Source organism: Saccopteryx bilineata, chromosome 4 (assembly GCF_036850765.1).
Source record: "Saccopteryx bilineata isolate mSacBil1 chromosome 4, mSacBil1_pri_phased_curated, whole genome shotgun sequence".
NCBI lineage: Eukaryota > Metazoa > Chordata > Mammalia > Chiroptera > Emballonuridae > Saccopteryx > Saccopteryx bilineata.
In genome coordinates this window covers 50,733,496-50,755,693 of record NC_089493.1, presented here as the reverse complement: position 1 = coordinate 50,755,693, position 22,198 = coordinate 50,733,496, and the positions used below count along the sequence as shown (strand labels likewise).

The following is a 22,198-nucleotide window of genomic DNA, read 5'->3' as shown; positions in this document are numbered from 1 at the left end:
CATGGGTTTTAAATAGGTCAGCGTTTAAATGGGCCATCCCTGTTGCAGATTTCTAGCTATAAGGCCAGACTGTGAGACAACAAGGCAGAGGGGAAATGGGCTTCTTCCCAACGGTGTTCGATTAGAGTGATAAATGCTTGTGATTTTGTCATTTTAACCATAAAATCTAGTTTTGCTTCACAGTGTGACAAAACCTGCAAAAATCAGTGAGTTTCCACAGGGAAAAGTCAGGCTCTGGGAGAAAAGTCAGACATTTCGAAAGCTAGAGAGGCCTTAGGGATCATCTAGATCAGTGGCTTTCTGACCACAACCCACAGTAAAAAATACATTTACACCTTGACTCAGTATACATGTTTTTGTGTGAGTACAGACAAACACCCTGAACAAAAGTTACCCTGTTAAAATTAGTCTTTTTTTTTTTTTCTTTTTTTTTTTTTTTCATTTTTCTGAAGCTGGAAACAGGGAGAGACAGTCAGACAGACTCCCGCATGCGCCCGACCGGGATCCACCCGGCATGCCCACCAGGGGCGACGCTCTGTCCACCAGGGGGCGATGCTCTGCCCATCCTGGGCATCGCCATGTTGCGACCAGAGCCACTCTAGCGCCTGGGGCAGAGGCCACAGAGCCATCCCCAGCGCCCGGGCCATCTTTGCTCCAATGGAGCCTCGGCTGCGGGAGGGGAAGAGAGAGACAGAGAGGAAAGCGCGGCGGAGGGGTGGAGAAGCAAATGGGCGCTTCTCCTGTGTGCCCTGGCCGGGAATCGAACCCGGGTCCTCCACACACTAGGCCGATGCTCTACCGCTGAGCCACCGGCCAGGGCTAAAATTAGTCTTTATATTACATTAAAAAAATTTTTTTTAGCATGACCCACAGTTTGCAAAATGCTGGTCTAGTTTAGCCCCCTTTGTCCAAAGGAAGAAGCAAGGTCCAGAGCTGGCCTGGAGCCCAGACACCCTGGCTGGCTGATTCTTCTGCCACACCACGCACACTGTACTGCTGCTCTGACCAGAATCAGTCCCCAGTGGAAGACCCTGGAATCATCCATGTAGCTTCTAGTTTCTACTAACGGGAGGCTAGTCTGAAGCCCCAATGGTAGGTAGCCAAGATTCAAGTGTCCACACCTCTTAAAGATCTTGTAAAATCTTACCTAAGGGGCAGAGTCCCCTTAGGGACTTTAAAATAAAAAAAATTAAAAGAAACACTGTCCAAGAAAAGAAAGCATCTGAGTGTCTGGATTTTGTTTGTTTCCTACAATAGCGCTCGGGAGGCACGGGTGGGAGCACATGGCCGCGGGAAGTGGGTGACGCCATCCTTATTATTTTAGGGAACCATGGAACGCAAGCCGAGGCGCGCTGCAGCAGCAGTAATTATGCTGTCGGCTAGCCAGGGTAATAGGCTGCTGGCAGGCTGGGGGAGGGCTGGTATTAACATAAACCCTGTGACTGGCTCCCTCCATGCCTGGAACCAGCTTCCCACCTCCTCTGGCGGCTGTGGGGGGAACTTGGTGTCTGTCTCACCAAGACGGAGGAGCAGTTCCACTACAGATGCTTCCTCCAGCCGGAATGACAGGCTCAGGGCAGTAAGTACCCCAAGATCACCCGCCTGGGAAGGTGTAGGTCCTGGGCTTTGGGCCTGGTCCAATGAGCCTGTTTAGCTTGTGAACTTTAACAAAGCTGGGGCCCCTCCCTGATGTGATTGATGCCTTTGCTTTCCTCCCCTTAAACCTCATTCCGGCCAGTCTACTCAACTTCAACGACTTGTCAGTTCCACCTCCTACAGGAAGCTTTCCCTGACTGCCCAGCCCTGCCCTGGCACTGCCTGATTTAAGAGCATGCGAAGTAAAGTATTCCCAGAGCAGGAGAAAACTGGCCCAGAAGGCTGTTTGGGAGGCAGGAAGTGGAGAGCAGTTCGGAGAGGGAGATGAGGCTGCAATCTCCTAAATAGCTGTCCCTTCCTACTTTTAGTAGGTGCTGGCAGGACTGCAGAAGCAGGGATTGGAAGCAAGCACAGTCCAGTGAAGACACCTGTCCCAGCAGGTGGCGTGGGAATGGTGACCAGAGAGAAAGGGGGAGAAGGGGCACAGAGGTGCAGTTCAGAGGGTACTCACCAGGGAGTCTGACCTGGACTCTGGTGCCCAGTTTGCCACTGACTTGCTGTGTGCCTTGAGGGTAGTCATGTCCACTCTCTGGGCTTCTGCCAGCCCCGTAAACATACTGAACAATGAAGCCTGAGTAGAGATGTGATTCCTCTGGTCCCAAAATTCTGTGGTTCACACTTTTAGTCCCACTCATACCCAATCTCAGTCACTGTTCCCCAAAAGTAGGTGGGAAATTTCATGGGCTAAAGAAACCCAGGATTCATCATTAGAGGATGCCAGAAAGGAAATGCAGGACACTGGGTAATTATCCTGATAATTACTGAAGTGTGAAAATCAATCATGTAGTCTCTTCAAACACACTTGGATCACAAAAACAACCCTCAGAGGTCTAGGGTATTGGGCTCCAAATGTAGAAGTCGGCCTCCTCCAGTGTGATGTCTGCCATCTCACAAGGCTGCAGGGGCAGGCACCTCCACAGGCAGGGTCCTATTCCCTGCTCAACAACCCTGCAGTTCATAAAACCCCCACACCGTCCACAATGACCTCATTAAGGGCCACAGCACTGGCCTGTGCAACAGAAAAGCCGTGAGGAGACTGAAGAGGAAGGCCTAGGGAGGGAGGTGGGGGTGTGTAAATCCTGGTCAATCTTTCTAAAACACTGGTTTGATCATGTCACGTCATGTCCCATCTCTCCCTGTCCCAAAGCCTTTAATAGCCATGGGGATCAAGTGCAAATCCAGAGGAGGATTTCCAGTCCCCCAACCATCAATGCTCCTGACCAAGCCCAGTGTGCCTCCTCTGAGAGTAGTCTGTTCCTGCCTCACCCCTCTGCTGGGCCCTGGGACTGCAGTAAACACGGGGACACCACTCAGCATTTCTTCTCCAGGCTACGGTTTACAAAGTGCACCCCCAGGCATCATCTCATTTACTCCGTCCGACCCTATTTGTTCCAGGGAAACTGTCCCTGTCCACCAGGGCCCTTCCGACAGCTTAGCCATAGGACATCTGGTGGTCTTTATTCCTGCTGCCTCTCCTCCAGACACAGTCTTGCTGAGGTCTGAGGTCTCGGTGTCCCCCTGGTGCTCTGTCCAGAGGGGCTGGCTTCAGTAAACACAGGCCACTCAAGCTAGAGGAGGGGAAAGAGGAAGGTGGGCAAAGTGTCCCACCAAATTCTCTCTTGGGTAAATCAACAAAAATATATTTTATAATTTTTTATTAGTTGATTTTAGAAAGAGAGGAAGGGGGGAAAAAGAGAGAAACATTGATTACTTGCTCTACTTATCTATGCATTCATTAGTGGATTCTTACGTGTACCCTAACTGGGGATCAAAGCTGTAACCACGGCTATCCAGAAGACACTAACCAACCGAGCAACCCAGACAGGCAATAAAAATGTTATTTTTGAAAATGGCTTCCTGGGCCCTCTGTCCAAGATGACTGATGATAACAGCTGATTCTGGCTCTTAAACAAACCAGATTCAAGGATTTAAACCTGGCTGGACTGAGACCACGTGTGGACAGCTGGGGCTGTCTACTGTAGAGGATCCACCAGAGTCCTTGGGTCAGCAGAGTCTGAAAAGGAGGCACAAGCCAAAGTCTCTGCCGCGGGTGTGGTGTGGACCCTGAGTGGAAGAAGGGCCTGCAAAACTAAAGTTAATTCGTTTTCTCAGTTTTACTAGTCAGCAGTCCGTGAGCTGGCGTGGTCAAAGCCTCTGTCTACCCAGCCCATCACCATAACCCACCTAAGAAGATACCACACCATTCAGACTCAGAGATCAAGACAATTTCCATACCCGACTATTAAGCATCTGCTGAATTTCCAACTGGCTTTTTAAAAAAGCTTGAGAAGAGTAAGAGACCCCATCATTGCCACTTCAGGGGAACCTGTGGATCCAATCCAGCTTCTCAGGCAACTGGACGAACCCAGTGATTCACCCAAGGTCAGAGTTAGCCCACTGTGGAATCAAACCTTGGGCCAGCCTCAGTTCTAACTTAGGGCCCACTCCAAAGTCACAGGCCTCTCCATTGTGAACTCCTTGAAGCTAGAGGAAAACAGAGGAAGAAAAAGAAAATAGCTGTTAGGAAAAGAGCCCCCTGCTTGAACTCGGCCTTCCTCCCTCCACACTCACTCCAGTAGGGCTGGAGAGCAGGAGGCAGTTAAGGCTAAGTGGCCTCAGAGATGAAACCCTTGACCTTGGCCTCCTTCCCTGCCACCTCTACCCAGAATGACAGTGGCATTGGCAGTGACAGAAACAGAGCAAACACCGCTGCACTGAAGCCCTAGTATCTGAGCACCAATCAGAAACCGCTGATTTGGGCAGAAACAGAAACCAATCACGCAGAAGAACCTCAGGCTGGGGGCTGTAAGTTCCTTCAATCCAAGGCCACAAAACAAACCAGCCAAGGGTCACCCATAGGAAGCAATTTAACCTCAGTTCTTTCTCGCTCAGAGAAATTCTATATGTGCAACTTGTTACAAGGTTTATATAGGTTTTGCTTTACTTCCAGAGTTCCACCCTCTTCACCTGAATTTGGGTGACAGAACTAACTTGACCTATCTTGACTGTTTTTAAAATTCAAGTTGAGTTCATTGTTGTTCACGGATCTGCTTTAATTTCAAAATGCTAGAAAACAAAAACCTTACAACCTTTACAATTCTTGAAGAGTCAGGGAGGAATTAGACAACCACACATGATGTAAAAAAAAGAAAACCTAATGATGTTAGTCTTCACCAGAAGCTCATCAAGGAGGTCTTCACCAAGGTGGTCAACACAGACAAGGCCATTCTGGGCTGTGCTGACAGGAGCAAGTGGGATAGACCAAGGTACCTCGGTCAGGGTCCCAACACACTCTGCTCCAATAGGACCAAACCTCAAAGCAGAACAAACTTTAGGAAGGCAACCAGAGTGGAAAGGCATCAGAAAACTGTGGCACTGGACGAATAATGGCAGGAACTGGAGCTGTTTAGGTTGGAGGTTCAGGGAGAATCATGATAGCTATCTTTCTCCAACTATTTGAATGAGTATCATATGCAAATAGGAGTATATTTATTCTGTGTTCCTCAGTGGTTCAAGAACTAAGATCAGTGTGAAAGAATTACAAAGAAGCAGTTTAGGGCTCAAAATAAAATATGTTATGCTGTAAAACAGGGATTGGAGGCTACTAAGTGACTGTCTGCAAAGAACCTGACACATAAACAGTGCTGAATGATTATTAAATAATACTGTATGATGAAGCACTGGAAAGAGATGAGCCCTGGGTCTTTCCTTTTTGTACAATGCTAAGATTTGATTCTTTCCTCTCTAAAGCCTTACTCATTTAGGCCACAGCCTCCACCTACTCATTCAACAATATTTACAGGATCTGTCAGATGCCAGGCACCAGTGCTAGGCATTAGAGAAACAGCAGTAAACAAGTCTAGGTTCCTGGCCTCATGGGTTTACAGTCTAGTGGGGCAGCAAGACAATAAACCAATAAATGTATGAATCTGTACATAATATATATAAATTCTACAAAGAAGAAAAAGGGGGGAAACACAGCAATAGCAACAAGGAACTCTACTTTAGAAAAGGTGGCCAGGGAGGGCCTATGCAAAGCTGCGCTTTCAGTGGGGCCTTGAAGTCAAGTGAAGACCAAGGGAAGAGCCCTCTGGGTAGAGGGAACAGCCAGGGCAGAGATCCTGACAGTGGGAAGTGTGCGTTGGCCCTTCTGGGGAAAAGCCAAGAGGACAGGCAGTAGAAGCAGAGTTTGTGGAAGAAGGGAAGGAAAGGAAGTGGTGGTGTGAGAATGGGGTGGGGAGAAGCTAGCTGTCTGTCACACATTTGGGATATACAGCATATAACTGCTGGTAGGGTGGTGGGTTTCATAGGCAGTAGAATTACCATTGTCAGGACCACAGCAAAGAGGCTAAGAACTAACACCCAACCATAAGCCTGGGGTTTCTTGTCCGTCCTTAAAGGAAAAATAGAGAAGGAGCTTTATTCAGGATTGTGCTCACCCACTGTTTCCAGGTAGAAATGGGTTATACCCGAGAAATATCCTATGGCAGAATGTGTTGATTTATGAGTGACAGGGCACATGCGAAGTAGCCAGAAAATCTGATTTGGTTCTGGGCTTTGCCACTTAGGAACTGTGCGGATTTGGGTATGACTTTACTGATCCTCAGTTTCCTCATCTATAAAATGGGGAAAAGAACTCCTATTCACCCCATGGTCTCTATGGGAGCAAAGGAGATAAACTGCAAGCCTAGAGGGACAGGGGGAAGAATTTTACAGGCAAGTTTTTACCCAAGACTTTACACCCTGGAGAGCAGAGTCGATATGTTATGCAGCTCCGGTTCCCTCACACTGCCTTGCATGTAGCTCTCAATAAATGTTTGCTGAACCGAAAGCATTAAAAATAACCCGGAAAAACATTCTGCCATTTTTTTCTTCCCATGAAACTGCAGTTTGCCAGAATGTTCCAGAACAGTATCTCTTCACTGTAATCCTTTACTTTGGGGAAAGAATCAACTGAGTCACATCAGGGCACAGTTCTCAGAGGACAGACAAACTCCCAAGAATGGGGATGGGAACAAGGCCTGACACCTCTGCAGAAGGCTCCTTGTTCTCTGGCCTCCCCCAGCCTTTCTGAGCCTGAGCTGGTCCAGGTCCCGCCCCCAGTGGAAGGAACTCCATACCACCCTAGCATAGGGTCAGGGTCTCCTGGAAAGGTCTACAGAAGCCCAATACACAATGTATGCAACATTCTGCTCCACCCCAGGCCATGGTCTAATCCAACTGCTCAGTGTACAGATCTAATCCATTTGCCCAGATAAGTAGAATAGCTGGTCCAAAGTCACTTCCCTTATTTACAAAACAATGTTTTAAAAAGTAACACCTGCATTCTTATGGTTTCAAAACCAAAAAGTACAAAGTTAATTCTCCTTCCCATCTCATCCAGTTAACCATCTCACCAAGATTTGTTTACACATATAAAAACAAATTCAGAACCAAAAATAATAATAATAATAATAAAAATCAAAATATTATTTTTTTCCCTTTTTACCCAAACTAGCATATTATGCTGTGATCTTTGCCTTGCCCTTGTTCTGGAGCTAGTGTAGTACATAAAACCATCTTTGTTTCTGATCTGCACTGTGTTCCATTGTGTGGATGTGCCATCATTTTTCTTAACTAGTCCATACCAATAAGTATTTGGGTTGCTTCTAATCTTTTGCTATAATAATTCTGCAAAAACAGATAAGCCAGTGCTTACTGCACTTCCCATTCGCCCAACTTATTAACCAAAAAGCTAGAATCAGATCCCATCTCTGACCCACAAGGGCAAACAGTCACAGAGCCTTGGAGTACTCCAATTTAATACACTCACTACTGTACCTATTTGAGCAAGTGATTTCACCTCCCTTCATTCAATAAATGCTACTCCAAACCTACCAGACACCAGTGCATCAGGCACTGGTGATTCAATGATCAAGGTATCCTTGTCCTCTTCCCCCAGTGTACAATCTGGGAGGGACAAGCAGAAGGGACTGCTACAATACACAGGGGCAGTTAATTCAGTGTGCCTTGAAGGCCATCTGATTCCCAGTCTGGAAACAAGCAGCCATACCTACTGCTTAGGGGTGTTTTCATGGATCAAAAAAGTAATGCCTGGTAACTGCTGCGCATGATGTAAGGCTCATAAGTAGGTGCTCAGTAAGGGGTAAACCTAGTTCCTGTCCCAGAAGGGGGTTTTGCTGGGCTAGGGGCACAGCAGCATCACCATGCCTGCTCCACACAACTCTTTTCTCACAGGGCAGAATTCACTGCAGCTGGTTTTGAGGAAGCACGTTAAGTCCCTAATTATGTCTTAGCCTACTTTTACTGGAAAAACGACTTGGCCTTCTCCCACTTTCCAGACCCTCTTTAATATCTCTGAGGCACCCTTGGCATGCTTCTCATTTGTGTGTACAAGTCTTCGTGTGCAAAGTAAGCCAGAGCCTAAGAGGACCCAGACACGTTCATTAAGAGCCAGGCACAGAAAGACAAGGGCAGGTACACAGGAAGTGGATTTCACCTGACAGTGTAAAATAACCATTTAAAGGGGAAAAAAGTCTAAAAGAGAAAAAAATCATTGGAACTCACATTTATTTTACTTTAATATATATTCTATTTCACAATAAAACTTTTTTAAAATCAGAAATTTTGGCATCATTTGTTCTGCTTTCCTAGGGAAACAAATGCAGATTTTATAACAGAGAAAAGAAATGGAAGTCAGGAGTCCAAAGTATTCCCACATTACCAGCAGCCCCAAAGTGGCTGGGAGAAGGCAGGAGGTCAAAGTAAAGATTCAAGGTTCCATGCATAGCTCTGAAGTCAATGACCTGGCTTTGCACCCAAGCACAGCTCCTCAGTATTACCTGACTTTGTGCTAATCACTCACGCAGCTTTCCGAACCTGTTTCCTCATCTGTTAAAGTGGGAATAATCCCCACCCATTTTGTAGTCTTTCCATGCTGATTAATTAAGAATAAATAGGGTGTCTGGCACACAGACATTCAATAGTTAAGCAAAACATAAAAAAGATACTACTTAATCTCAATATTTAGTAAAAAGATGAAAACCTAGTTCTTTCCCTTTAGAACCTCAAAGCAGAAGAGTAGGCATCAAATTATTCAGCCCCCATAATATGGGAAGCTGGTTCTCTAACAGGCTAATTAATAAAGTCTTATTTCACCAGCAGCTTCTTTAAAATTCATGTAGGACACTTGCTTCTATCAGCAAATTAAGGCTCATCCCTGTCCTTGGAAGAGGTGGGTCAGGCCTGGGTCTGTGACCTAAATTAACTGTGGACTACTCCCCCTTAATTAAGCCCTGGAAACCCCGAGTCCTGCTCACCATCTTTGATCCGAGGCAGTGGCAGGTTCTCCCTAGCCCACCCAAAGACATCTGGACCCTCAAACCAGGTCCAGGTGGAATCCAAAGTAGCAATGGGGGCTTGCCAAGAGACTCTGCCATTTCAAAGCAACCAATGGAAGTCCTACTGTGACAGGCAGCAAGAGCCTGTGGTTACCAAAACTAGGCCACACCTTGGCCTAGGCAGGCAAAAGACCAACTCCAGGTGGTTAATCCTTGCCTAGTGGGCTGACTGGCAGTTACAGATGTGCTTAAGTGCTTAACATTTCTGCCCCCAAACTCCAACACACTTAGCCATAAAGAAGAAAATGAGTCTATTCTTGTTAATAAATACAATATGAAAGTATAACTTTTACAAAGCGTGAATCCTGAGGATAATAAAACACATTCTGGGATGAAAAGGCAGAGGGTCAGCTGGCTGAGGAAATACCTAATGTTGTGAGCAGGACATTGGCCAGTTATATTTATTTTGTACCTCTTCTGTATAAACTTTCCCACGAATTACCTCATAAATTTGCATCTTAACCTCATGGGCTTCAGCCTGCTCAAAAGCAGATGATTCCTAAGTACTTACTAATCTGATAATATATACTTAAGGTTCTGGCTCATGGGGGCCAGAAGTCCAGTGTAGATTACTCGAGTTTCTGCTCAAATGCCACCTCAAGAGGCCTTCCTGGATCAGCCTTTACCACAGTTTTATTTGTCTTCATGGGACCTTACCACACCAGCAGTTATGCCTTTGCTTGGCTTACTGACTGTCCCTCTCAATGAAATTTTAGCCCCACGTGGGCAGTACAGAGGATGTGCTCATTTAGTTCAATGCTAGCTATATGTACAACGAAGAAACAGAACGAGGCACACAGCAGGCATTCAATCAATACAGGCATACCTCAGAGATACTGCACGTTCGGTTTCAGACCCCCCTCAATAAAGCAAGTATCACAATAAAGTGAGTCACACAACTTTTTTGGTTTCTCAGTCTTATGAAAGTTGTATTTCCACTACGCTTTAATCTATTGATTGTGCAATACCACTATGCCTTAAAAAGAAGCATATACCTTAACTAAAATATACTCTATTGCTAAAAAATGCTAAGAGCCTACTGGAAAAATGGTACCAATAGACTTGCTCGACACAGGGTTGCCGCAAACCTTCAATTTGTGAAGAAGGCAGTATCTGTGGAGTGCAATAAAGCACGCTGTGCCTTATGTGAGAACAAATGGCCCCTCCACACACAGTATTTTCTAGCTGCAGAAATCACCCTGATAACTCAGATTAACATCAGACACCAGCAGGCCATGCTGCTCACCATCAGGGACACCTGTGGCTGTAATAAGCCTCCTGGGGCTGGCAAGGTACTTGCCCATACAGGTCTGGTTTCTGGCTCAGCGGGCACCTTCTAGACCAGAGCTAGACCTTGTGGAGTCTAGACTACAGCCACTGGTCAAACTTGAAGGTGCATTTTCAATCCCACATACGACCCTCTTCTGTGGTGGTGCCCAACAGTGACCACACTGGCCATCTGAGCTGGAGAAAGACTCCCAAGCATCTATCTAGAGGCCAGCTGCCTGCCCTGAACCAAGTACCCTTTCGCTTTTAGGAGACCAGCATCCCATTTTACCTCCCAGGCCTGCTCCTTTACCTCCACCCCAAACAGCAGCCCTGGACACTCCCACAAACTCAGACCAAACCTAAACGCGCAGACACACCAGATCTCTTAAGACACATAAGGACGTGTCTGCAACAGAACCACACACCGGATGGGCAGGGGGAAGGAGGGCGGTAAAAGAAGCAGAACCAATCATGATGGCAGCAAGCCAGTCTCTGCAGCTAGGCCTCTTGAAGCATACCAGAGACAGCTGGGCAGCTCCGCCCACTCTTCCCAGGCCACACCCAGGGTGCACCCAAAACTCCAGGAAAAAGGGGAGATGTACAGGAGTGGAAGAAATGCCCTGGGTGAATGTGACGGTCAGTTCCTAGCCCTCCATATGGAACAGGCACCTGTGCCAGAACAGACAGATCCTTTGCACAGGCAGCCAGGCTGGAGGCTGGGGAACAGATTATGTCACCACAAAGCCTTCAAATGCACCCAGCTGCAGGGGAGCTGTGCTGAGCTCCGCAAGCCCTCCCCACTGCCTCCAGAGGGGAAATGAAGAGACACTGACCAACCCAATGGGGAGTGAAGCCACAGTGCGCACCCCAGTGAGGCGCTACCAGAATTAGCTGACAGAATGCTGCGGCATGACCTACAAGTACTAGGATCGCAACATCTTTACATCACCTGGGAAGGACCCGATTTACTCCCTTTCTTTACTTCCTGGAGGGGACCTCTCAGGGGCTGTTTGAATGAAAGACAAAAGCCCTGGGAGGGGCAGAATGAGTTCTGCAGCCAGGCAGGAGGGGCTACTGGCACACAGGGGCTGCTCCAGAAATGGCCAGCCAGGCAGAGAACCCCTACCCCCACCCCGTGATGGGCAAGGGAGACCGTGGGGCAGGGGAAGTCCACAGCTAAGCTGATATTGCTCTAGCCCCTCCAAATATGAAGGCTGGGGTCCCTCCTGCCCCCTCCTACCTGCTTTAGCAGCTCCAAGTGAGGCCTCCTTCTGGGGCAGGTAAAGACAAGTTCTCCCAAGAACTGCTCCCACCACATACAAGCTCAGACACCTAGTCAGGGCCTCCTTCAGACAGGTTGGCTCCCCTGTCCAAACAGCTTGTTCAAGTATGGGCTGGTTTCAATCTACTAACCTTCAGGGGCTGTCCACAATACACACCTGGCACAAACCCCGTTTCTTTCCGTCCTAACAACACCCCCTGGAAGTAGCATTAGTCAGTCACCATTTTACAGATGATGCAACTGAGGATCAAAGAGGGCACTGCCAGGTATCTCCAAGCAGTGCAGCTCTGTATACCTGGGCACAGCCCACTACACCAAACCGTTTGGCCCTGAAGTCCCCTCCTCCTTACAAAAAGCCCACCAGCCTGCCTCTTGATCCCCTGGAAATCAAGGATAGGCCGAGTCCATCCAGGCTTGCTCAATAAATCCCACTCAGCACTCCAACAGCAGCCTCATGACATACAGGTAAATGAAAAGTTCCAAGTGTGATCAGCAGGAATGTGCACGTGTGTGAATTGTGTGAATGGGGGTACAAGGGGGGCAGGCCATGGACCAGATCCCTGCCCCACAGTAGGTGAAGTTCTGCACCCTTCTTTCCTATTTCCTGTTTTCCTTGCTCTATTTTCCTCTCCTTTTACCTCCACTTAGTTTGCTTCTTCCTACCTGCCTCAGTGTGGTGGCTCCCAGCTGTGCTTCAGAACCCAGTTCAGAGCCTTCTAAAAATACAGACTGGGCACCACCCATGGAGAGGATTCCTCAGTAGGGTAGAGCCTGGGAATTTCTTAAAATGCTCCCCTGGTAGTCCTGACACACAGCTGGGGTTGTAATCTGCCTCCCTAACCACACACCTTTCCTCCTGTCAGTGTGCCGAGTTCTCCAGCATCCTAACAAGCCCACCACCGAAACCCACACCACCTTTCTGTGACCCACTCCCCCCAGCCCAGGACACAGGAACTGGATTCAACAGATTCAACCTGCTACACAGATACTCAAATAGCATTCACATCACTTCCTACATCACTCTGGATGCTGGGCACACAGGCCCTGACAGTGAATGTGGGCTCCCTCAGCCCGCCCTCCAGTCACATCATCTGGGCCTGCTGATGAGGCCAGTAGCTAAGGTGAAGGTATTTACATAATGTGGATAAGTCTCTCCCTGGGATGCATGCCCCCAAGAGTAATCCCTTTAATTTCACAGGATCTTGCCTCAACCCTACTACCCCCTTTTCTCTCTCTTCATCCTCCCCCCACCCCATGACATGGCAGGAGGCAGCTGAGTCCAGCAGTCCAGTCCTTGTAGACATGGGTGACTGCTGGGTCCCAGCGGCACTTTGCTAAGGTGCCTCAAACAAACACTGCAGGCCTCTCTCCTCCAGCATCACTCTGGCCCTCCATACCTGCTCCTAAAGCCTGAAGCTGATCCTACCTCTGATTTACTCCCAGCCAGGAGATAAGTAGGAGAGAGCCTCCTCCCCCCACTGACCAGCTTAATCCTTTCACCTCAGACACTTCTGGGCCTCTCCAGACACCTGCAGAAACAGCCCAGGGACTGGCCTTTGCTGGACCCTAAGGGATGACCTGAGGGAGCTTCAGCAGGGGTGGGGGTGAAGCTGTCTGTGCACACGGCCTAACCACGCAGCACAGAGCTGACACGCAGAGATGGCCACTTGATTTGCGGGGATCTCAGGCAAAACACTGGATTTCCCCCATTTATCAAAGAAGGGTTAAGAATGCACTTCACTCATACCCATCACACACCAGGGCTGGGAAGAGCTTAAAAGGAGAGTGCTTGGTAAGGCACCGGCATTTCCTGTACAGCATGAACTTTCAAGACTGAATTAAAAACTGACTAGAGCAGTGATCTCCTAAGTGGATCACCCAAGACAATCCACTGGGATGCAGAAAGAAAATACTAGAATTTACAACTTGTCCTTAATTGTTAATGTTGTTTTATAATATACACGTATTTATATGTAGTATATGTAAATAATCCATAACCAAATGGAAAACATATTGGGGCTCAGGTTCCAATTTTTTACTACTACGGGATGTAAAAACTGGAAGAAGTTGAAGACCACTGGGCAGAAGTTCACACCCACGCAGGGAGAGCTGAGGGCACCGAGCCACTAGCCATTTCAGAAGCTTTGTTTCGGTGGCTCCGTGCTTGGCTTACCAGACACAGAGAAGGTGATGAAAATGACAAGAACACCCAAGAACTGTGGTTTCTTCATCCAACCAGCACTTCCAGAATGCCCACCATGAGCCAAGTACAGTGCTGACCTCTGAGGATACTCTGTGCTAAGCAGAAACAGGTCCTTTAAACCAGGCAGCTTACCAGCTAAGCAGGGGGAGAAATGCTAATTAAAACACATTCAGGAATGTGTAATTACAAACTGAAGCACTTTGAAGGAGATTTCTGTAAGAGTTTTCTAACAAAAGAACCAGACCTAGAGCTGAGGAGGGGTGGAAGATGGAGTCTGGAAAGATGATTAGATGCTAAGTAGGTGATGGCAGCAGTTAAAGCAGGGAATAGATCTGAAGGACTAAAAGGCAGTGAGGCCAGCACAGTGGGAGGGGGGCAAGGGAAAAGAGGACAGGAAGAGGCCGGCAGTGGCCAGTCCATGCAGGGGCTTGTTGGTTCTACCGAGGGCTCTGGACTTTATCCCAAGAACGATGCTGTATTTTAAATATGGGGGACACAAGTTCATCTGTGTTTTGGTGAGAACATTCTGGCTGAAGTTTGAAATATAGCTTGCAGGGGGCTGTGATGCAGGGAACTTAGTTGGCAAGCAGCAGAGAATATTTTGAGTCAACAGAATTAGTGATAGATGTGTGCACATGTTGGGAGGGGAATGAAGGAGGTTACAGAGGTCATGGGTTCCCTTTGAACATGTTGAATGCAGGGTGCTTTGAGGATACTCAGGAGGAGACATAAGGTGGGTCCTGAGCTTAGCCAAAAGGTCCGGGCCGGAGATGTAGGCCACAGCTGCTGATGAGGGAGGACAAAACTTCATGGGAGGGAACAAGAGGAGGGCCCAAAGCCTAGGATGAACTGAGTCCAGTGCTTCGTGGCTGCATAGAGGAGGGCAAAAGGCCACTGGAAACTGCAGAGCAGCCAGAACTACAGGAGAAAGACCACAGAAAGGGAGCGGCAAGGGGGAACAGATCTCCCGAAGGTCAGGGTGTAAATACTGCTGCCGAGGAGTCACACAAGCGAGGACAATGGCGGCTATAGGGATTTTGGGGAGCTGTTTAGGAAGCAAACCAGACTAAAAAGCCTTGAGGTGTTGTGAGAAGTGAGGAAAAGGAGAAAGTGGTCACACACAATTCAATAAGCTGCATGTAAAAGGGGAAGAGACAGGCAGGAGCTAACCAAGATAGAAGAATCAGGGGAGGTTTTCTATTTGCTTTAAGATGGGAGAAACATCCCAAACTGGAGAAGCATCCCTAGGAGAAGAGTGGCTAGGTGCCCAGAAGGAAGGAGACAAGAGGGCAGGCAGGGACGAGACCCAAAGGACAGCTGAGCTGGGCACAGACTTGGGTCTAGGAATTTCTTTGGAAACCAGGAGGTTTCAATTTTCTCTGAGGGAGGAGGTTGTGTAATTTTCTCTGGCTGGGAGGGAAAAGGTCTGAGAGGGTAAGTGGGCTGTTTGAGAAGAGTCTGAAATAGTTGCTGGGGACAGTGACAAAGGAGTTGCCCAGGAGAGGGGCAAGTCATGACATTATCCTCAGCAGAAACAATTTAGCAATCCAAAGCTGCACCACGATGTTTAGATGATACAGTAATTCACGACTGAACTGCTTGTGGGGAAAAATAACTTCTGGGAAGTTTGAATCTAGAGCTCCTAACCTCTTTTCCTATTGAAAAAAATGTTATTTTTAATATATAGAGTGTGTGTCTCGATAATGTAAAGTTTACTTTAAGTGAATGCCAACTGTGGTGTTCTGACGGAGAAAACCTTAACAATGTGATGTTTACTGAGCACTTACTATGTGCCAGACTGCGTGGTAGGTACTTTCCACATCATCATTGTACAAAGACTTTAAGGAAGGCGCTAGGAAGTGAAGGGGCTTGCCCAAATGCCACAGCTAGAAGGGGATAGGGGACAAGATGAATACCCAGGGGGTCTGATCTGAGTGGGAGCAGCAACCAAATACACTCATCTCTTTCTACAACCTTTCTCCTTCACACTGGAAATAAATATGGGAGCCCCCAGGCAACCTGCATAGTGTGCAGGACACCCAGGAACAGAGAGCAATGGGTGATAAGAGCAGAGAGAAAGGGTGGAGGAACATACTAGGCTTAGGGCCACTGAACACAACCACGAACCCTAGAATGCATCCACCCAGGGTAGAAATGGAGGATAATGATTCCCTAATGCAATGAAAAAGTTTGGGTTGGGAAGAACCAGAAGGAAAGAGCAACTTGAGAAAATGGGGCTCAGAGATTAAGCTGGCTTCAAAGCACACATATCACTACTGACCCTCGGGGGACAGATTTCACAATACTACATGGCATTCCCTCATTCCCCCAAATCAGGCCACAAACTACCTGAGTGTGAAGGAACCTTAATAATCATCTTTTAAATGTCTTTCAAACACTAACGAGTAATGAAATCCATTTATGAGCCAAAGCCAGCACGGTTCTTTCTAATGAATAGAAAACTGTTTAACAGGTAACAGCTCACTATCAGTTTCTCAAATGACACATACGTATGTACATACCTACACACTGGGTGCTGGTGTAAAACATACACTGCTCACAAAAATTAGGGGATACTCGATCGCTTCTTACTCATTTTGAAGTATCCCCTAATTTTTGTGAGCAGTATATTTCTTAGTGGTTGAAAGCGACTGATCTAATTCAACACTCCCATCTTAGCGTGAAGAAAACAGAGGCCCAAAGTAGCTGAACAACATGCCCAAGTTAGTAAACAGCAAAGCTGAGAACACCACTCAAGTCTCTAATAGTTCTCTGGTAATTATCTCAACAAATTGAAATCTCCAAATGCAAATACCTCTGGGAAAGACAGCCCTGACTATAATCCACATCAGAGTAAAGGACAGTGGAAAGAGTAAGCTGATCTTTAAGATCTGCTGCCTGGAGCAGGTCTAGGTAAGAAGAAGACAGAGTGCACCAGGGCAGTGGTGGAGCTATAACAAAATATACTTGAGTGAAAACATGGGGGTTTCAGGGTATGGACCATGAGGCACAGGACAGGGCCTACATTTTACCTTGTTTACAGACTTGGTATTAACAAATATCAGGACTACTGGTTCTATACAAGGAGGCTGCTGCCATGTCTGGGCAGGTGGCCCAGGGCCACGGGTGCTTTGCGCATCTCTTTCGACAAATTTTATTAAATGAGAAGTTCTGAACAACAGATGCCTTCACAATTCTCCATCCCTGCCAGACTCCATCTCCTTAATGAAAACAGCATTGTTGGGTATTTATCATTTGTTGTAAAATTGTGTTTCAACGTGTTAAGATTCAGAGTCAGGTCCACGTTTCTCTACTTGTGGCAGGAAGGCAGTGGGGATAGGGACTGATGGATGCTTATTAGGAGACTACAGAACTAGCCAGAGCAGGGGGTGGAGAGGTCAAAATATGGGGGGCATGGCAGCAAACATCCGTAAGGCAGTGTCCCCACTCTGGACACCCGAGTAATGAGTCTCCTCTTTACTAAGAATTCAGGTCAAACAACTGGGACAAGTTTATTCTACCAAGGCTCATCACCACTCAGCATCAAGTTCTCGGCTTCTTTCTTAAGTGACTACACCAAAGTAGAGAGGACAGGCAGAGTGGAAAGGAGACATCTGACTGATGAGAATCTTACACACTACCCATAAAGGATCACAAACAGCCCTAAATCTTCTCTTTCAATGTGGTACGATTACTTTGGACTGAAGCCCTGGGATGACCAGCCCTCAAGCTTAATCAGGTGACTGGGTTACAAATAAGAAGGGTGTGTAAGTCTGGAGCAAGTCACCTTGAGGCTGGTGGTGCAGCAGCAGCTAAGACAGGAAACTGAATCTGTGGTTTGCTATCCTTAAAGTACAGGCCACAGTTATGTGGACTGGGACGTATTCCCTTGGACTTAGCATCTCCTCCGCCAGGCCTGACCAAGTCATATCCATTCCTTCTGTTATTAGTTCAGGCACAAGAGGCTAGAGGTAGAAAGAAGGGCTCTGATTTCAAAGCCACTTTACTGCTGGTGCATCCCCCAGGAAACACGCATGGTGGAAGAGCAGTAGGCCCAAACAAGAGGTTCCAGGATTATCTGTGGTTCTCAATGATCTGTGCTCTGAGGGTCTGATGTCGGCCACTGGGTACACAGCTGCTGTACTTTACACAGGCCTCAAAGCTCAGTTGCAGTTCAAAGCTCCTTCCCTCTAGCCCTGAGAAGACATCTAAAATTTAAGAGTAACCATTTAACTACAAGATATGCAGAAATCCTTGAAAATATTCTGTGTATTGCAAGAAAAAGAATTTTAGCTGGTTACACAGAGCCTCTGGCTAGAAGGGGTATTCAGTTTTAAGTGGGTAACAAAGACTATTTCTCTTCTAATGCAGGTTCTTGGATTGAGACCTTTTTCCACTAGGTATCAACTAGTTAAAGGGCAGACGTAGATGGAGTTGGAAAGTTCCCTAAAGCTCCAGCCAAATGAATGGTTTGTCACATGCTTAATTTATTAAAACACCCAGATTCCAGGGTCCTTCCACCTAATCTACTAAACCAGAAATTACCACACTTTTTCTGTTAAGGACCAAATAGTAAACTTTTCCTAGAGGCAAAACTGATAGTACTAGCCTGACCAGGCGGTGGCGCAGTGGATAGAGCGTCGGACTGGGATGCAGAAAGACCCAGGCTTGAGACCCCGAGGTCGCCAGCTTGAGCGCGGGTTTATCTGGTTTGAGCAAAAGCTCACCAACTTGGACCTAATGTTGCTGGCTCGAGCAAGGGGTTACTTGGTATGCTGAAGGCCCACGGTCAGGGCATATACGAGAAAGCAATCAATGAACAACTAAGATGTCGCAACGAAAAACTGATGTTTGTTGCTTCTCATCTCTCTCCATTCCTGTCTGTCCCTATCTATCTCTCTCTGTCTCTGTAAAAAAAAAACACACGAAAGATAGTACTACACAGGCACTTTAGTAATGAGGAAAAACTAATTTCCACAATCTTTTACTGATAAAATTTAAACTACATATTAAGTATAGTTTTGTAATAAAGGTCGAACGTAAGTAGAATTCTTTTGGGGGGAGGAGAAAACAATATTTTACTTAATTGGAATTCAAAGTTAAGTGTCCCATATCATCAAATTGAGTGCAATATTTATATGTACAATTATTCTTAGCTCATGGGTGGTATAAAACAGGTTTCCCAGGTGATTGTGGTGATGGGTCATGTTTGGGACACAATGCATTATATAATTTTCAAAGTCCTTACTGTCCAACTAAAGGGCCTATGGTTTTACAGTGGGGGGTAATAACTGCTGCATAACTGCTGTCCGACTGTTCAACCCTCTCTCCCATCCTCAATCATTCACTCTCACAATCAGGGAGGATAGGATGTCACAATGCTTGGCTTACCCTGAAGGAGTTGTTGGGAGGACTGGACTGAGGCGATCTGTGAGGTGCTATTGGTACACTAGTCCTAGACACTAAAAACATGCCAATTCTGTTCAGGTTCTTTTTTGGCTAGAAATGGAGACCAGTAAAAGTGAAAAAACACATTACATACAAGATCCCGTACAAACCACTGCCTATCAGTGGCTCCTTCTTGTCTTCTCATTACTCTAAACACATCCCCCAACATCTAAAAAAGGCCAGATTTGTTTCAGCCTAACCAGAGGAGACATGCTAAACCAAATCAGGAAGAGTATAGCTTTCTCTTAAAATTGATAATCCTCAGACCTTCTGGTCCTGACCAATATCCTCAGCATCTTCAACCAAGAGGCTCTTAATATCTTCAGTGACAGGAAACACACTTGCTCATAAGGTGAATGAGTTTTAATACCAGAGAAACAAACTTTCCCTAAGGTATTTTACAAAAAAAAAAAGAGTGCTTCAGAAAAAGCAGCTGAGTACAGGCTGAGTATGAGTACAAACTGGCTGTGACATAAGAATAAGAGTATGTATCTCATTGTGCTGTTGTGAGGACTACATCAATTAATAGGCATAATCCACTAAGAACTGAGCCAGGCACATCATGGGTACAAGGTAAGCTTTAGCTGTTATTAGCTACTAGCATTATTCTAATCAGAAGAGGAGCTCATAGTTGTGCCTCCTGGCAACCCAGTATCTCTCAGAGAATGACACTATCATAGACTGGGCACCTGAGGGCCAGATCAAGCCAATTTTGTCACTCACTCAATAACTAGGATTATTATTTCCGTTTTAAGGAAGGTAGGTTAGGTTGACCTGCCTGAGATCACAGGGCAGAATCACTTACCTTTCTGTGGCAGGGGGAATTCAAACTCAGTTCTGTGTCGTTCCAGAACTGAGATTCACTGTGGATCGAGCCCGCAGACTCAAAACTACCATCAGCAGCTGTAATTCGGTAACAAAACATAACTGACCATGACTATCCTGAGCTCATGCTCAATTTTCTGCCTGTGGATTCCTGGTTGGCTTGTATACACTGGAATTAGTATCAGGCTACTTGAAGGCATTTAGGCAGTTAAGTCAGGCTGGAAAACATCATGCGATGTATTCCAAAGGTCAAAGTTAAACCTGGCTCACTAGGCAGCCTTTGCCGGGTACTGCCATGAAAGCCAGTACCTATACAGACAATACTTTAACCAGTGAGGTGTTTAATCATCATCCTATCAGCTTTAAAAAGTCCCAGATAGATGCCACCTACAGGACGCCTTGTCTGACTCTGCAGTCAACAGCCAGAGAAAGGCAGTCCGCAGAAAGACATCCCTTACTTTCTGGAAAGCAAACCCTAGTCCTTTTTCATTTTCATTCACGGTTATATTTACTACTGTAGATGCCTTCCCCTAGTAAAAAAAATAAAAAGAGGGTAGAAGAGCAGGGGTGGAGGGTGCTCCCCAGCAGCCTGCAGGGCACTGCAACACCCACCAGAAACACGGAACAAGACCTACCTTCCCTGGAGAGCCCAGCCCTGAGGGCGTTTCCCCAACAACTCGACAACTTGTCCCTCCCGGGTAAGCGGCTGCTGTCCTTGGCTTCAGTCGAGGCCATTATAGTTACCTGCACGTCCCCTCCCAAAAGAGAAACCTCCGGTTCTATTTCTTCCCCCCACCCTCCTATCATCAGTTCCGAGGGGGGAAAAATACACCGAGACGACCAGTTCGTCCTTAGGGCCCCATTTAACTACCTCTAAACCGCCTGCAGGAGGAAAGGCGAAGTTGTTCGGAAGGGGGGGGTGGAGCGCCATAGGGGGTAGGGCGGGGGCATTTGAACGAATGGTGCCCTCCCAGTGCAACTGCGATCCCGACTCTCCAGCAAAAGTCTCAGGCCGGTGGCACGGGGAGGGAACACCCATCGTGGCCCAGAGCACATCTGAGGTCCCGGGGCCAGCTCCCCCAGCGGCCTTCCCGTCCAGGACCGTCGGGGTAATGGCGCAAGGCTCTGCTCCTCCTTCAGTGACAACAGCCATGGTGACAAAATGGCAGCCTGGCGCCCAGCAGTCTTGCCACAGGCAGCAGGGCCCTGACGGTCACCCCTGCCCCCCAATAACGTCTCGGTGCCCTTTGGGGTCGGGCTCTGCTTGGCCTCCAGTGGGCCTGTTCATTAAAAAATTATAAATAAAACATCTGGAGCTCCTAACCAGCTTGGGACGCCCAAAGACCCGCCCCAAGGCCTGCCCAACGCGCCCGCGCCTCGGCCCCACCGCACCAGGCCCCGCCACCATCCCGCCAGAGGCCGCAAAGAACCGGGTGCCCGCATTTGGGGGCCGCGTTCAGCGCCGGCCGCACTATGGGGGAGGGGCGGGGCGGGCCGCGCCAGACCGGGGAAACATGGCTGCTCATCCTATTTCAGCGTCGCAGCGTGGCCATCAGCCCCCGAATGAGTTGCGAGGCTCCGAAGGTGGGTGTATGGGGACCCCGGGGTCAGCGTGGCGGGCAAGGGCACAGGGGCGCTCCCCGGAAGCTATTTGTCTTAAGAAGGTTAAAAAAAATAGTTCCTCCTCTCCCACCTCTTTTGTCCTTCATTAGCTAGCTTCCTCCCCAAACACACAGAAAGTGCCCCTTCCACTCCCCAAGCCCTAACCGGCCTCGAGGCCGGGGACAGGGGCGTGGGCGGAAAGCCGGGGTGGAGAGGGGGTGAAGCCTGAGAAATCACTCCCAGCTTGGCGCGCTCCCCTCCCCCAGCACACATTCGGGGAAGTTTAAAGAGCCCCTTCAACCCGCTTTCGAGCTCGCTTCCAGTTAGCCAGCAGCGTGGATGGGGTTAGCTGGGAAATCCCCGTCCCCATATGCAAATATCCACCGAGACCCAGAACCCCTTGCTTGGTGCCCTTTCGCTGCCATGCAGGGGGCTTCCAGAAAGTACACGGGAAGATCGCGGCTCGGGGGCCCCCTCCCCCATCACCACACCCAGCCCCCAAATCCTCCAGCA

At 47.7% G+C, this 22,198-nt stretch overlaps 1 protein-coding gene across 4 annotated transcripts in view; it reads right to left on the bottom strand.

Annotated features, from left to right (window-relative positions):
• Window positions 1-22,198, bottom strand: part of ANP32A (acidic nuclear phosphoprotein 32 family member A) — an 81,164-nt gene that overhangs the window by 14,048 nt on the left and 44,918 nt on the right. Inside the window, exon 1 of one of the 4 annotated variants that reach the window (XM_066272546.1) lies at window positions 20,064-20,200. The exons of the other annotated variants lie outside the window; for them this stretch is intronic. Coding sequence (XP_066128643.1) covers window positions 20,064-20,183 — 120 coding nt within the window. The 5' untranslated portion in view covers window positions 20,184-20,200. Of the gene's footprint in view, window positions 1-20,063; window positions 20,201-22,198 lie in introns of those variants that run through there. 4 annotated transcript variants of the gene reach the window in all.